General features: G+C 41.7%; 1 protein-coding gene across 1 annotated transcript; it reads right to left on the minus strand.

The window, feature by feature from the left end:
- Positions 1-9,972: 9,972 nt before the first annotated feature.
- On the minus strand, positions 9,973-11,965 carry LOC108439155 (elastase-1-like). Its single transcript, XM_017717401.2, has 8 exons — positions 11,900-11,965; positions 11,680-11,783; positions 11,492-11,592; positions 11,279-11,404; positions 10,815-10,951; positions 10,502-10,647; positions 10,269-10,418; positions 9,973-10,135 (listed from the first exon to the last, which is right to left on the minus strand). Exons 1-8 carry the CDS (start codon positions 11,937-11,939, stop codon positions 10,124-10,126), a joined length of 816 nt encoding a protein of 271 aa, XP_017572890.1. The 5' UTR covers positions 11,940-11,965; the 3' UTR covers positions 9,973-10,123.
- Between the last annotated feature and the right edge of the window lie 421 nt (positions 11,966-12,386).

Here is a 12,386-nt window from a genome sequence, read left to right on the forward strand (position 1 = left end):
CCAGCTGCTCCAAGCTGGTAAAGAAGGCTCACCAGCACCTCTTCTTTCTGAGGATGAACCACCTATCCTCAGACATCCTGGTGAACTTCTATCGCTGCACCATTGAGAGCATCCTGACCAACTGCATCACAGTATGGTACGGGTGCTGCTCTGCCTCAGACCGGAAGGCGCTGCAGAGGGTGGTGAAAGCTGCCCAGCGCACCACTTCCTGCCATAGAGGACATCTACAGTTAAGTGATACTTTTTTGATCCCACACACAGGGAAATTCCACCTCCGCATTTAACCCATCCGTGCAGTGAAACGCCACATACACACTAGTGAACACACACACTAGGGGGCAGTGAGCACACTTGCCCGGAGCGGTGGGCAGCCCTATCCACGGCACCCGGGGAGCAGTTGGGGGTTAGGTGCCTTGCTCAAGGACACCTCAGTCATGGACTGTCGGCCCTGGGGATTGAACCGGCAACCTTCTGGTCACAGGGCCAGCTTCCTAACCTCCAGCCCACGACTGCCCCCAAAGTCAGGGGGCGGTGTCTGAAGAGGGCTGGGAAAATCATCAAAGAACCCAGTCACCCAGCGCACAAACTCTTCACCCTCCTGCCCTCTGGGAGGAGCTACAGGACCCTCCGGACTAAGACCACCAGGTACTGGAACAGCTTCTTTCCAACAGCTGTCACACTCCTGAACTCTGCCTCCTGATACCTAAACAAATAACAATGGACTGTACCCTAACACACACCAATAACACATAGACTTACACACCACTCAACACCACTTACTGGCACTTACATCGGTTGTATATACTGCCCATTATTGTATATACTGTGTAAATACCTGTTCATAAGTACATACTTATCCCCCTTCATATTTATAACCTGCTCATAGTACTTTATAATCCCTCATATTTATTCATAGTTCTTAGTACTTTATAATTTCCCCCTTCATATTTATAATCTGTACATTCTTGTTTATAACCTGTATAACCCCCTTCATGTTCATACCCCCTCATATTTTTTTTAACCTGTATATACTATACTTACTGTACATTGTAACACACATATTTATATTTCTGCTAAGCACTTCTGGATGGATGCAAACTGCATTTCGTTGCTTTGTACCTGCGACATACGCAATGACAAAGTTAAATTCTATTCTATATACAGTAGCTTGCTTGGGAGCGAACTTTCTACAGTGTGCATGAGCAGGTTTCTCAGACTTTAAAGCTTTTGCCAGGAAAAGTTATTAGGAAACAAATGGCATGATTCTGTGACCACAACCATGAACCATTTTCAGAGTCAAATGGCAATTATGCTGAGTCTGCTCAGAAACAAGCAGGAACTAAATCACGATGAAGTCTTTTCAAGTCAACAGCTCAAATAAGGTGACCTACACAAAGCCAGTTAGTCAAGAAAACTTCACTGAACATCTCTGTTTCCCTTCAAACCTGGAGATACTAAGGACGAGATACTAGGTTATAGTTTCAAGAAAAGGGGTTCTTTGGAGTGATGCAATGGAAGAATGACTTCTATTGACCTAAAGCAGGTGTTCGCAACCACTAGGCCACAGGCTGGTACAGGGCCATAGATTATATGATACTTTGGCACAACATTGCGATAGCGAGCAGGAGGAGTTAGTAGCCTGACTGCTAGAGCCCACTGTTTCAATATTATCACCAATAATATTATCATGGCAGTGTTCTGTCATGTAAATTTTAGGACATTTTAAACATATCAGAATACCTCATATTTATTTTTCACCCCATGACTGTGCGTAGGTTGCTGCTTTCTGCTCAAGGCTAATGTAAGTGAAAAAGAAACAAAGTTTAACTGAAATATACTACCTCAGCACCCTTGAAGTTTCACTTTGTTTTAGGTGCTTTCTACACTAGAAGCCTGTACAACACAACAGGTTTAGTGAGACATGATGGTGCTAGGCATGCATAGGATAATCCAGGCATGCCCAATCTTACCTGCAAAGGTTTTGATTCCAAGCAAACAGGAGTTCACCTGATTCTACTTCTTTAATAAACTGGTCAGCCTTCAAACAGCCGATCATGTGAGCTCCTGCTTGGTTGGAATGAAATCCCCAAAGGGCCGGTGTGGTTGCAGGTTAAAACTGGACAACCCTTGGCTAATCTTATGTGTTGTGGCATCATAGAACACCAGTTTGTGAAAAACGCTGTTAGATAGGTTAAGAGTACTTGACCTAAAGAATATTTCAGTGGATGTTTCTTTTGTAAATGAGATGTGAGTATAAAAGACCTTTATAGCCTCTTAAAAGGCCAGTACCCACAGTTTTCCCGGTTTGCTGCATTATTCCATGTAAGTACATTGCAAAACACAGAGTTGTAAGCTTCAGCATGTTATAAGCCTACAAGTAAGCTAAAAAGCATTTAAAACTTTATTTTTAATTGTGGATAATCCTCCATGTGCTTTCTACAATGCCGGTGGTTTAGTTCTCAGATTGTTGTTGTGATTTGTTTTCAGCTTGCTTTACTGGTAATGATGCCTTGCTGCTTGTCAGGTTTTCTCAGCAAAGGAGGGGTCCTGGGCATTCAGTGGAAATGTTTGTACTGGACTTTTAAAGTCAAGTCAAACTTTATTCATATGGTGCTTTTTACAACAGCCGTTTTAACAAAGCAACTTTGCAGAAAAACCCAAATTCAAGCTCTCATAAGCATCACCACTTGCAAGGAAAAACTCCCTAAGAGCAAGAAGAAACCTTGAGAGGAACCAAGACTCAAAAGGGATCATTTTAATGTTGTTTGCTATCGTCCTCTGCTCGACACCGGGTAGCAAACAGCATTAGAATAAAAGATTAGAACACAAAACAGGGAAATCAAGCAGGGCAATGGTTAATTAGATTGTTTAGTTTTAATTTTGAGTTTATGCAGCAGCACCATCAGAAGGGTCAGTTCATGCAGGTGAAGTTTGCACAGTGTTGAACAGCGTGAAGCTCAATGGTGGTCAAAACTGTCCAGAAGGCGAGTAGTGGCACCCAATCAAGGCAGAAGAAGCAACAGTATCAGATGTACAGGATGGGCAGCTGTTCAACTCAGCAAAGAAAAAGAAACACACAGAGTCAGTTCTGTAATGAGTGACTGATCACAGATTACAGTATTAACAGAGCAGCAGAAACTCTGACAGGTCTAGTTATTATAACCTAACTGAAAGGGAGAAAACTTAAAGGTAACATGAGACTCCCTGAGATGTCGGTGCCCTCTGCTCCACTGTCAACAAACCTGAGTGAGTGTGTGAGAGCAGTGATGTGACGGCACTCCCAGTTTACCTTAATACTTTATTAAGGGGCAGTCGTGGGCTGGAGGTTAGGGAGCTGACCCTGTGACCGGAAGGTTGCCGATTCGATCCCCAGGGCCGACAGTCCATGACTGAGGTGTCCTTGAGCAAGACACCTAACCCCCAACTGCTCCCCAGGCGCCGTGGCTAGGGCTGCCCACCGCTCCGGGCAAGTGTGCTCACTGCTCACTAGTGTGTATGTGGTGTTTCACTTCATGGATGGGTTAAATGCGGAGGTGGAATTTCCCTGGTTGTAGGATCAAAAAAGTATCATTTACTTATACTCATGAACCCCCAGATCTGCACTTTTTATCTAACAGGAAAAATTAATTACCAAAGCCTTGAATAAACAAGTAAATTTTTATCCTAGACTTAAATACTGAGGCTGTGTCTGAGTCCTCAACACTGACTGGAAGATTATTCCAGAGCTGGGGGGCTTTGTATTAGAAGGCTCTCCCCCCTGATGTAGCTTTATTAATTCTAGGTTCCAGTAGTCAGCCAGCACCTTGTGATCTAACTAGGTGTGATGGTTAATAGTAGGAGAGAAGTTCACTCAGGTACTGAGAGGTGAGTCTGTTTAGAGCTTTATATCAATGTGAACTTTAACTGGTAACCAGTGCAGCATTGATAAAACTGGGCTTATATGGTCAAACTTTCTGGTTCTTGTGAGGCTCTGGCTGCAGCATTCTGGACTAGCTGAAGCTTGTTAAGGCTTTTGCTGGAACATCCAGACAGCAGGACATTACAGTCATCTACCCTTGAGGTATAAATGCATGATCTAGCTTTTCTGCAACTTGTAAAGACTGTCAAGCCTAAATTTAGGAGGAACTCTCTCATATGTGACATAGGTGAAGCAAAATGTTGTACATATGGTTAGAACATACACTCACTGGCCACGTTATTAAGTATTAAGTTAACTCAAATAGCTAATCAGCCAATCACATGGCCACAACTCACTGCGTTTAGGCATGTAGAGGTGGTCAAGACAACTTGCTGAAGTGCAGACCGAGCATCAGAACGGGGAAGAAAGGGGATTTAAGGGACTTTGAACGTGGTGTGGTTGTTGGTGCCAGACGGGCTGGTCTGAGTATTTCAGAAACTGCTGATCTGCTGGGATTTTCACACACAACCATCTCTAGGGTTTACAGAGAACGGTCCGAAAAAGAGGAAATATCCAGTGAGCGGTCAGTTGTGTGGACGAAAATGCCTTGTTGATGTCAGAGGTCAGAGGAGAATGGGCAGACTGGTACCAGATGATAGAAAGGCAGCAGTAACTCAAATAACCACTTGATACAACTAAGGAAGGCAGAATACCATCTCTGAACACACAACACATCAAACCTTGAAGAAGATGGGCTACAGCAGCAGAAGACCACACCGGGTGCCAGTAGAGCACCTTTGGGATGTGGTGGAACGGGAGATTCGCATCATAGATGTGCAGCCGACAAATCAGCAGCAACTATGCTGTCATGTCAATATGGATCAAAATCTCAAAACACCTTGTTGAAATCATGCCACGAAGAATTAAAGCAGTTCAGAAGGCAAAAGGGGGTCCAACCTTTTACTAGCAAGATATAATTTTATCATTTTAAATGTTACAGTGGGTACTTAGCACCCTTTTTACTTTTTTATGTATAAAATTTACTTTGGACTGCAAAAAATGTTCTGTGTAAATAGACGATCAGACCTCACTATATATTAGAAAAACAACTTGAGCATGAGATATAATCATGCATGATTATTGCTTTGCATTGTTTCATTCTGTATGCTTATATTGTTGTAAAAGTTGTAAAAACAGTTGAAGTGCTTGATAGTTGGATGGGTTGGATGGAAGAACCATCGTTCTTCCAATGTGGCAAATGAACGGAAGCTAAAAACCACCAATTAGCATGATACTGTAGGTGTCATGTTAACTAGTGGTCATTTGCCTTCATTCACCAAGAGCAACATTAATATTTTGACTAAATTTTTACTTTTTTAATCAAGAATCAGAGCATCTGTAGTTCTGAATAGAATGTCTGCAGTTAGATACAATAGAAGCCATTACTGTGAGGAAAAAAGCACAATTTGAAGATGACTGTGTTTTAAGACCAACGGACTGGCCACTTTATCATCATTAACTCGTGTTTTTTGTCTTTTAGTTTCTTTGAAAAACAAAGCAAGTCTGCTTAATTATGAAACACTACATAAGGTATCATTTTACTAAGGTAACTGAATAAAATATGCTATTTTCTGTTAAATAAATGTCGTGGTACTTTCTGTTTAAATAAATGTGATTTGTTGTAAATGGCCATTTAGAGTGGGAATGAACTAAAGGAAGGGTGGTCTCTGACTCATCTTGTTCATGTCTCACTATTACTAAGGACTCTTATTAAGTTTAGAGCTACAATCAGTTCACTTGTGTAACAACCTCCACTTATTTTCCTCCATCAGTAGAATTCTTCTCATTGTTATAACCTGACAGGTTGGTTAAGGCACAAGTATAAAGGTGAGGTGAGATTCTTTAAACATGTCACTTCTTTATTAAACCCTTTCATTCTGAAGAGTTATGAACACATATTCATGCTCATAGTTCCCATGTGAAAGAACTTTCTAGATTTGCTCAACAAGGTTTCTCAAACATTAAACCTTTTGACTGGAAGAGGAGGTTAAAAAGTCCCAGAGCAAAGGCAGCTTATGTGAAAAGAGCTGATACATGCAGAGACACTAAAGACCTGAACACAATGTAGAGGTGATGCTGAGTCTGCCGAGAAATGAAATGTGCCTTTGTAATTCGCTTTCACAAATATCTGATCATGAACTGACTAAATTTACATTCTAGCACTAAGTATGAAGAAATTAGAAATATGAATGTATATTGTGTAAATAAGGTGTAATCTGCAAAGTTTATTGCTCAATTTCTATTTATTTGCTAAGTTTACAATACAGGAATATATATATGGCAGACAGACATACAGTATCACACACATACTGACACCAAGGGGCAATGTAGCATGTCCAATTGGCCTAACTGCGTGTCTTTGGACTGTGGGAGGAAACCGACGCAGACACGGGGAGAACATGCAAACTCCACACAGAGAGGACCGTGGTCGCCCGACCAGGGAATCAAACCCAGGCCCTCCATGCTGTGAGGTGACAGTGCTACCCACTGCACCACCGCGCCACTGTATATGTATGTATATGTGTATATATATATATATATAAAATGCGCCATAACTTTTGCACAGGTCAAATTTTGAGATGAAAACAAAGCCATTCAGAATGTGATATGAAATACTACATAATACAGACACTTACCAACTTCTTTACAGTGGTGGTAAGTGGAATCAGGGGTCATTATATCTTTATCCTAACTTCCCAACTATCCCATTTTACTTACTATCCAAACTGACCTGCAATCCTATGTGTGTTTTGAATTTATATATAGATTTTTGTTGATTACAACATCCTGCATGGACCCTCCACCATGAACCAATTGAAGAAAAAAAAGTACATTTTAGACAAAAACATTTTCTCAAAATTATTCTAAAGCAATGTTTTCGTAATCATAAATTTTATGCAATAATTTTCAGTGAGGGAGCTTTGAAGGCATCAACCTCTTTAAATGTCTGGTGACATCACCAGCACTGTAAACAATTCTGACTCTGCTACTTTCTCCAAAACAGAGTGTGTCGCATCAAAGAGCTTGAAATGACTTAAGCATTTAATTCCCCTTTATTTTCACTCAGAAAATGTGTCACTTGGACTATGAGACTATATGTGGAAATGATGTGTGTTCACAGATTGTGGATGGATGCAAACACGTTAGGGTGGGGGCCCCTAAGAAGTCATAGTATACCCACCCATCTATTAAGTACAAATGATCTAAAGCTATATGACTGAAAGAACTGACTATCACATCATCATATTGTTATGTTTTATGAAGAAACAAACAAGCCTACTAAAGTTTTCCAAGAGGAACCAAAGCATTGAGCACCAACTCATGCCCCAGGGTGTACTTGTTTTATTTTCACTTTATTTTTTTCCTGGTTAGTGGACAGAAGTTGTTCTTCAGGTTACATTGTCTTGTTAAATCTTTGCTGCCAGCATCAATGTAACAGACTATAGTCCTACAGACTTTTTTTATAGTCCAGTCTTCTATTCTCTGAGTGAGAAAGTATCCAAAAGTTTGGATTAATAAAAATTTCAGTGCACAATCAGTACTTTTAACTAGATTTGACACATTGGGATAAAAACCAATATAAAATTATTCCACTACAGAGCCCTTGAGGGGACATGATATTATTCGATGCACAATAGATACTCTCAGGTACACACTAGATACTAGGTGAAGAGAAACAGATGATATATTAAACAGATAAGGTATTGCATCATGAACATCCAGGTTTAATCTATTAAAATATAGCAGTACCAATAAACAGTCTGTAACCTCATGCATAGCTTGATGACTCACCCCTTCATTCGCTGATTTGAATGGTGTTATGTAATAACTGAAGTTAGGAGAAAGACCATGCCTGAATTTCCTCCTCATCACTTCCAACATCCTATAAATACTTTTCATTCACTGCTCCATCTTGGACTTCACTGCTTCCCTTTCTCCTCTACCTTCTCCAGGCCCAGAGTTGATCTCCAAAAAACAGCAGTATCAGCCTTCTAACAACCCTCAAAAGGTGATCTTTCAGGATGTCATAATTCTCTCTGGCTCTCAACAAAGGCAGTCGCACTTTCTCCCTCTCCTCTCCCTTATCTCTCCTGCTTTGCTTCTCCAGTCTTGTCTAGTCTACTGTCTTTACTTGAGAGACTCTCTCCACGCTGCTCTTCAAACCAAGAAAAATGGAGTTGATCAAATGGTCTCTCAATGCAATTGACACCATCTTCTCAATGAGAAGTCTGGGTTCCGGGGAACCAGCCTTTCCAGCCAGAACATTTACAGCTGTCTACACGATGGACACGTGGGAGATGTGGCGAGTCGTGTGCCTGGCGGCTCTTTCCGTGGAGGATATTGAGGACGTCTATCTATTCAGAACCATAATTACAGGTGTTTTGCTGATTGGTTTAGGCATTGCCCTGGTTTATCACGAGATTCGGAAAATGTGGACAGCTGTCCACGTCCCCTTAAAGTTGCCCGACATGATTGATGTGGTGGGCAGAGCTGTCAGCACTCAGACTGTGACCACAAATTGCAACTGGGAAACATCATGGAGAAGCTGGCAGCTTTGCAAAGGGATGTGGATCAATCAGATGAGATCTGATGGACAAAACGGACTAGGTGAGTAGTCGTTAAAATGCAACTACTGGCCTGAAGGCCAAAATAATCCTGTTAATCTGCTTTCGGCTCCCTGTATAAGCACTGGCCTTGGCCAAGGCCACTGCCGGAACAACAAATTCCTCCAGAAGAACACTGCAGTGAGACGCTTTTTTATCCCATCCTCCACTCCCCCAAACACCTGCTGATTGTTGACTCTGCCCGGGACCCATTCAAGTTTGTCTCCATGGCAATGTGCTGTGTTACTGCTATGACACCCAGTGGACTGAGGTACCTAGACTGGGATGCCAGGGAAATATGTACTCAGCAGTTATTGTTGGGAGAGCATGAATAAGGACGTTCATTCATTTGTATCCACCTGTTCTACATATTCCCAGTATAAAACTCCCAAGACATTGCCTGCTGGTAAACTCATTCCTTCACCTGTGCCCGTCGACCCTGGTACCACATAGTCATAGACTTCATCACCGATCTCCCTGAATCTCAATGGTCTACCACCATCCTTACTGTGGCTGATAGATTTTCACATAGTTAATGATTCATCATCTTTCCAGCACTCCCTGCTTCTTTTCAGAGGCAGAGACTTCATTCAATCAGGGTTTTTATTATTTTAGCATTCCAGATGTTCTATCTGATGGAGGTCCTCAGTTTACTTAAGTCTGGTCAGTGTTTTTTGAAAACGTAGAGGTCTATACCAACTTAACATCTGGTTATCATCCACAATGTAATGGACAGTGCGAATTTATTAATCAGGAGTTTAGGAAAATTCCTAGAATTATTTTGTTTCAATAACCTTTCAGATTGGTCAGTATTTCTCTTGTGGGCAGAGAGCCCAAAATTCACTGATCAGCTCAGCTGTAGGACTGACCCCTTTTCAATGCATCCTGGGATACATCAACCTCCTATAGTGCCTTGGTCAGGTGTGACAATGGAGGTTCCAGCTGTCGACACCTGGATGACATATAGTGAGAAGGTCTGGGAGGCGACACTTCAGAGAATCAAGGCAAACACCTGAGAAGCAAGCCAGTCTTGAAGTTTTTATCCAGAATTGATTGTCTCTATGAGACAAATCCAATCATTTCTGAACACTCTTATTTCAACCCAACATTTAGTTTAATTAAAAAGAGGAGGTTTCTGAATGTTGGAGACCTTAGGTGATGTTTTTTTATGCAGGAATACAAAAGAGAATCATACATAAATGATAAAATCTGTAGACTTGTGTTATATTGATTTTAACAGTGCAGAGCCCCCTGGTGGCTCAGGGGTTCTAAGCTGCTTGTACCACTTATTGTAAGAAAAATGCAGAATGAACCCAGGTATCAGAGTCAACGTGCATCATCAGAACCTCTTGTATTTAGAGTTCTGTTCAACACAGCAATACACCTCAAAGAATGAGATAACAAGACACGTTCTTTGGACAAACTTTATTGATTTAAGTTGTGGGTAACACACTGATTAGAATTGAATAGGTAAAGATCGGTCAATTCAATTTCAAAACTGTTTGTAGAACTTCTTCGTCTCCTTCTCAGGAGAATGTACCCTTCTTTGGTTATGTTCCATTTACCCTGTGATCTGATAGAAAAATGAAAACATAACGTGATTTAATCAGAAGTATTGACTGTTTGCCATTGTTGCAGAAATTGTACAACTAATGTAAAATAAATATTTTACAATAAACATCGTCAAAAATGTATTATATACTTACACCCTGCATCCAGGAGAGGTAGGCAGACACGCGAGTGAAGACGGTGGGTTTCCTGATGGTGTTACAACCACCAGAGTACACAAAGCTGGTGAGTCCATGGACTACATACCTGCCACCAACCACACAGTTCAGGGGACCACCACCATCACCCTACAGTGAGACATCATGAGATTAGCGCTTCTTTCACAGAAATACAATAGGTAACTGTATCGAGAAAAAGACGCAGCTCTTACACTGCAACCAGCAGCAGTTCCTGCACCGCCAGCGCAGATCATGGAGGTTTTGACAATAGCGCCCCACCAGGTGCTGCTGCTGCAGGTGGCGTAGTCGACTGAAGGCAGAGAAGCCTGTCTCAACTGAGCAGAGAGAAGACCTCCATCTGAGAGAGACAGAAAGGGAGGAGACTGGTTTAAACTCATAACCTGAGCCTTCAAGTGGCAACAAAAACAGAAGACCAGGGCTTCAATGAACCAAGGCTTGCTATCATGAAGGGAAGTAGAGATATCATGATTTTCAGTGTTATTAAGAGACTGAGTTGTCGCTCACTCTGTGTGACGCCCCAGCCGGTGACATAGCAGGCTGTGTTGCCTGCAAGGACCTGGTCAAGAGGAGGAAGAGTAGCCAGCTGCACATAAGCATTTAGGATGGCATCAGAGGTGAGGCGGATCAGGGCAATGTCGTTTCTGAGGTAAGAAGAGGAACATCAGGCACACAAAGCAGTAAATGATCAATCATATTCTACATGAACCTCCACAGGTCTCCCATAACTTGTTAAATACCCTCACATAAAATTTCCAATGGTTTTTCAAAACAGTAGAAAACAAACCATGATTTTGGTATAGAAGATTTTCTTTTATCTTCAAAAAAGAGTGGAAAATCATTACATTTCCGAGGAAAATCATGAAAGACTTTAGTAGAACCATGCAATACTATAAAACCTAATTTCCTATAATGTGACTTCTCATTTTGATCTAATCAACACAGCTCAAATAATCAAGAAACAAACATACCCAGCTGCCAGATCACGCCTCCAGCTAGGGTGGATGTAGATGGCACTGATTCCAATGTACTGCTCCTTGCCGCTCTCAGGTACAGCCAGATCGTGATCACCAAGAACAACGACAGACACCCCAGTGCTAAATTGGAGAACAAAAAAGAGAACAACTGTTCAGTTTGTGAAACTTAAGACTGTTGATTATGAGTGGTTGCAAATGCTTGCTTACCCGTCGACACACTGAGCAGCAGTCAGCACCCAGTTCTTTTTCACCAGCACTCCTCCACAGTAGTGGTTGTAGCATGTTCCACTCTGAATTCGCAGGGAGACCTGTGCAAATGAACATGAGAGATACATTACTTGGAAGAGTGTTTTTAGCATCTGCAAGGCCTACATTTCATAAATCATGGTATTTACCTGCCAGGGCCAAGCATTGGGAATGCTTACTGATCCACCAATCACTCTGGTCTGCCCTTGTCCCTGTCCAGCTTGATTTAAGGGGATGGGAGACTGACCCAGCACTGTCATCATGGAGGAAACACAAGTTAGCCAAACCAGCTTAAGACAAATAAACAATTCAATCAGGTTTGATAGACAAGCAGTTAAAATAAATGAATCCTGTTCAGTCAGGACTTACCAAGTGCTGCCAAGGTGGTGAAGCAGAGGATTCTCAGCATCTTTGCAGATGTTCAGATTGATGTGCAGAGCAACAAGTTGTGAAGCCTTTTATACAGTTAGGAGCCAGCATCATTGAGTGGGGTTGGATACACTTGACTACATTTGGTCATGCGACTTTAACAGGTATTTGAGAAATTTCCTTGCACATGCACATTTAATCAACTTTTGGGAAACCATAGTTGTCTAGGCAGCGGGGGCAGCTGTTCTGGAAACTCAAGTGAAACTGGTTTTAACAACTGCTGGAATCAAAGATTTTTCCAATTATAATACACAATGATAGTAGCACAGCTCAACATTAGTTTAACATGTGTTTTGCCTGGAGGACCAGCACAGTTATGTGATGGACCACTATAAGAAATTTTGGGAAACCTGGTCCCATCTCAGTGGTTGTGAACAACAAAACAATTTACAGAAGCCATGAAGGGCCACAGATTTCTTATGTTTGT

Source organism: Pygocentrus nattereri, chromosome 23 (genome assembly GCF_015220715.1).
Source record: "Pygocentrus nattereri isolate fPygNat1 chromosome 23, fPygNat1.pri, whole genome shotgun sequence".
In the NCBI taxonomy this organism is placed as follows: Eukaryota; Metazoa; Chordata; class Actinopteri; order Characiformes; family Serrasalmidae; genus Pygocentrus; species Pygocentrus nattereri.

Coding starts and splice junctions, on each gene's coding strand:
- LOC108439155 (XM_017717401.2), bottom strand. CDS start 11,939: ATGCTGAGAATCCTCTGCTTCACCACCTTGGCAGCACTTG. Junction 11,784..11,899: donor CACCACCTTGGCAGCACTTG/GTAAGTCCTGAC, acceptor CCATGATGACAG/TGCTGGGTCAGTCTCCCATC. Junction 11,593..11,679: donor CCAATGCTTGGCCCTGGCAG/GTAAATACCATG, acceptor TCATTTGCACAG/GTCTCCCTGCGAATTCAGAG.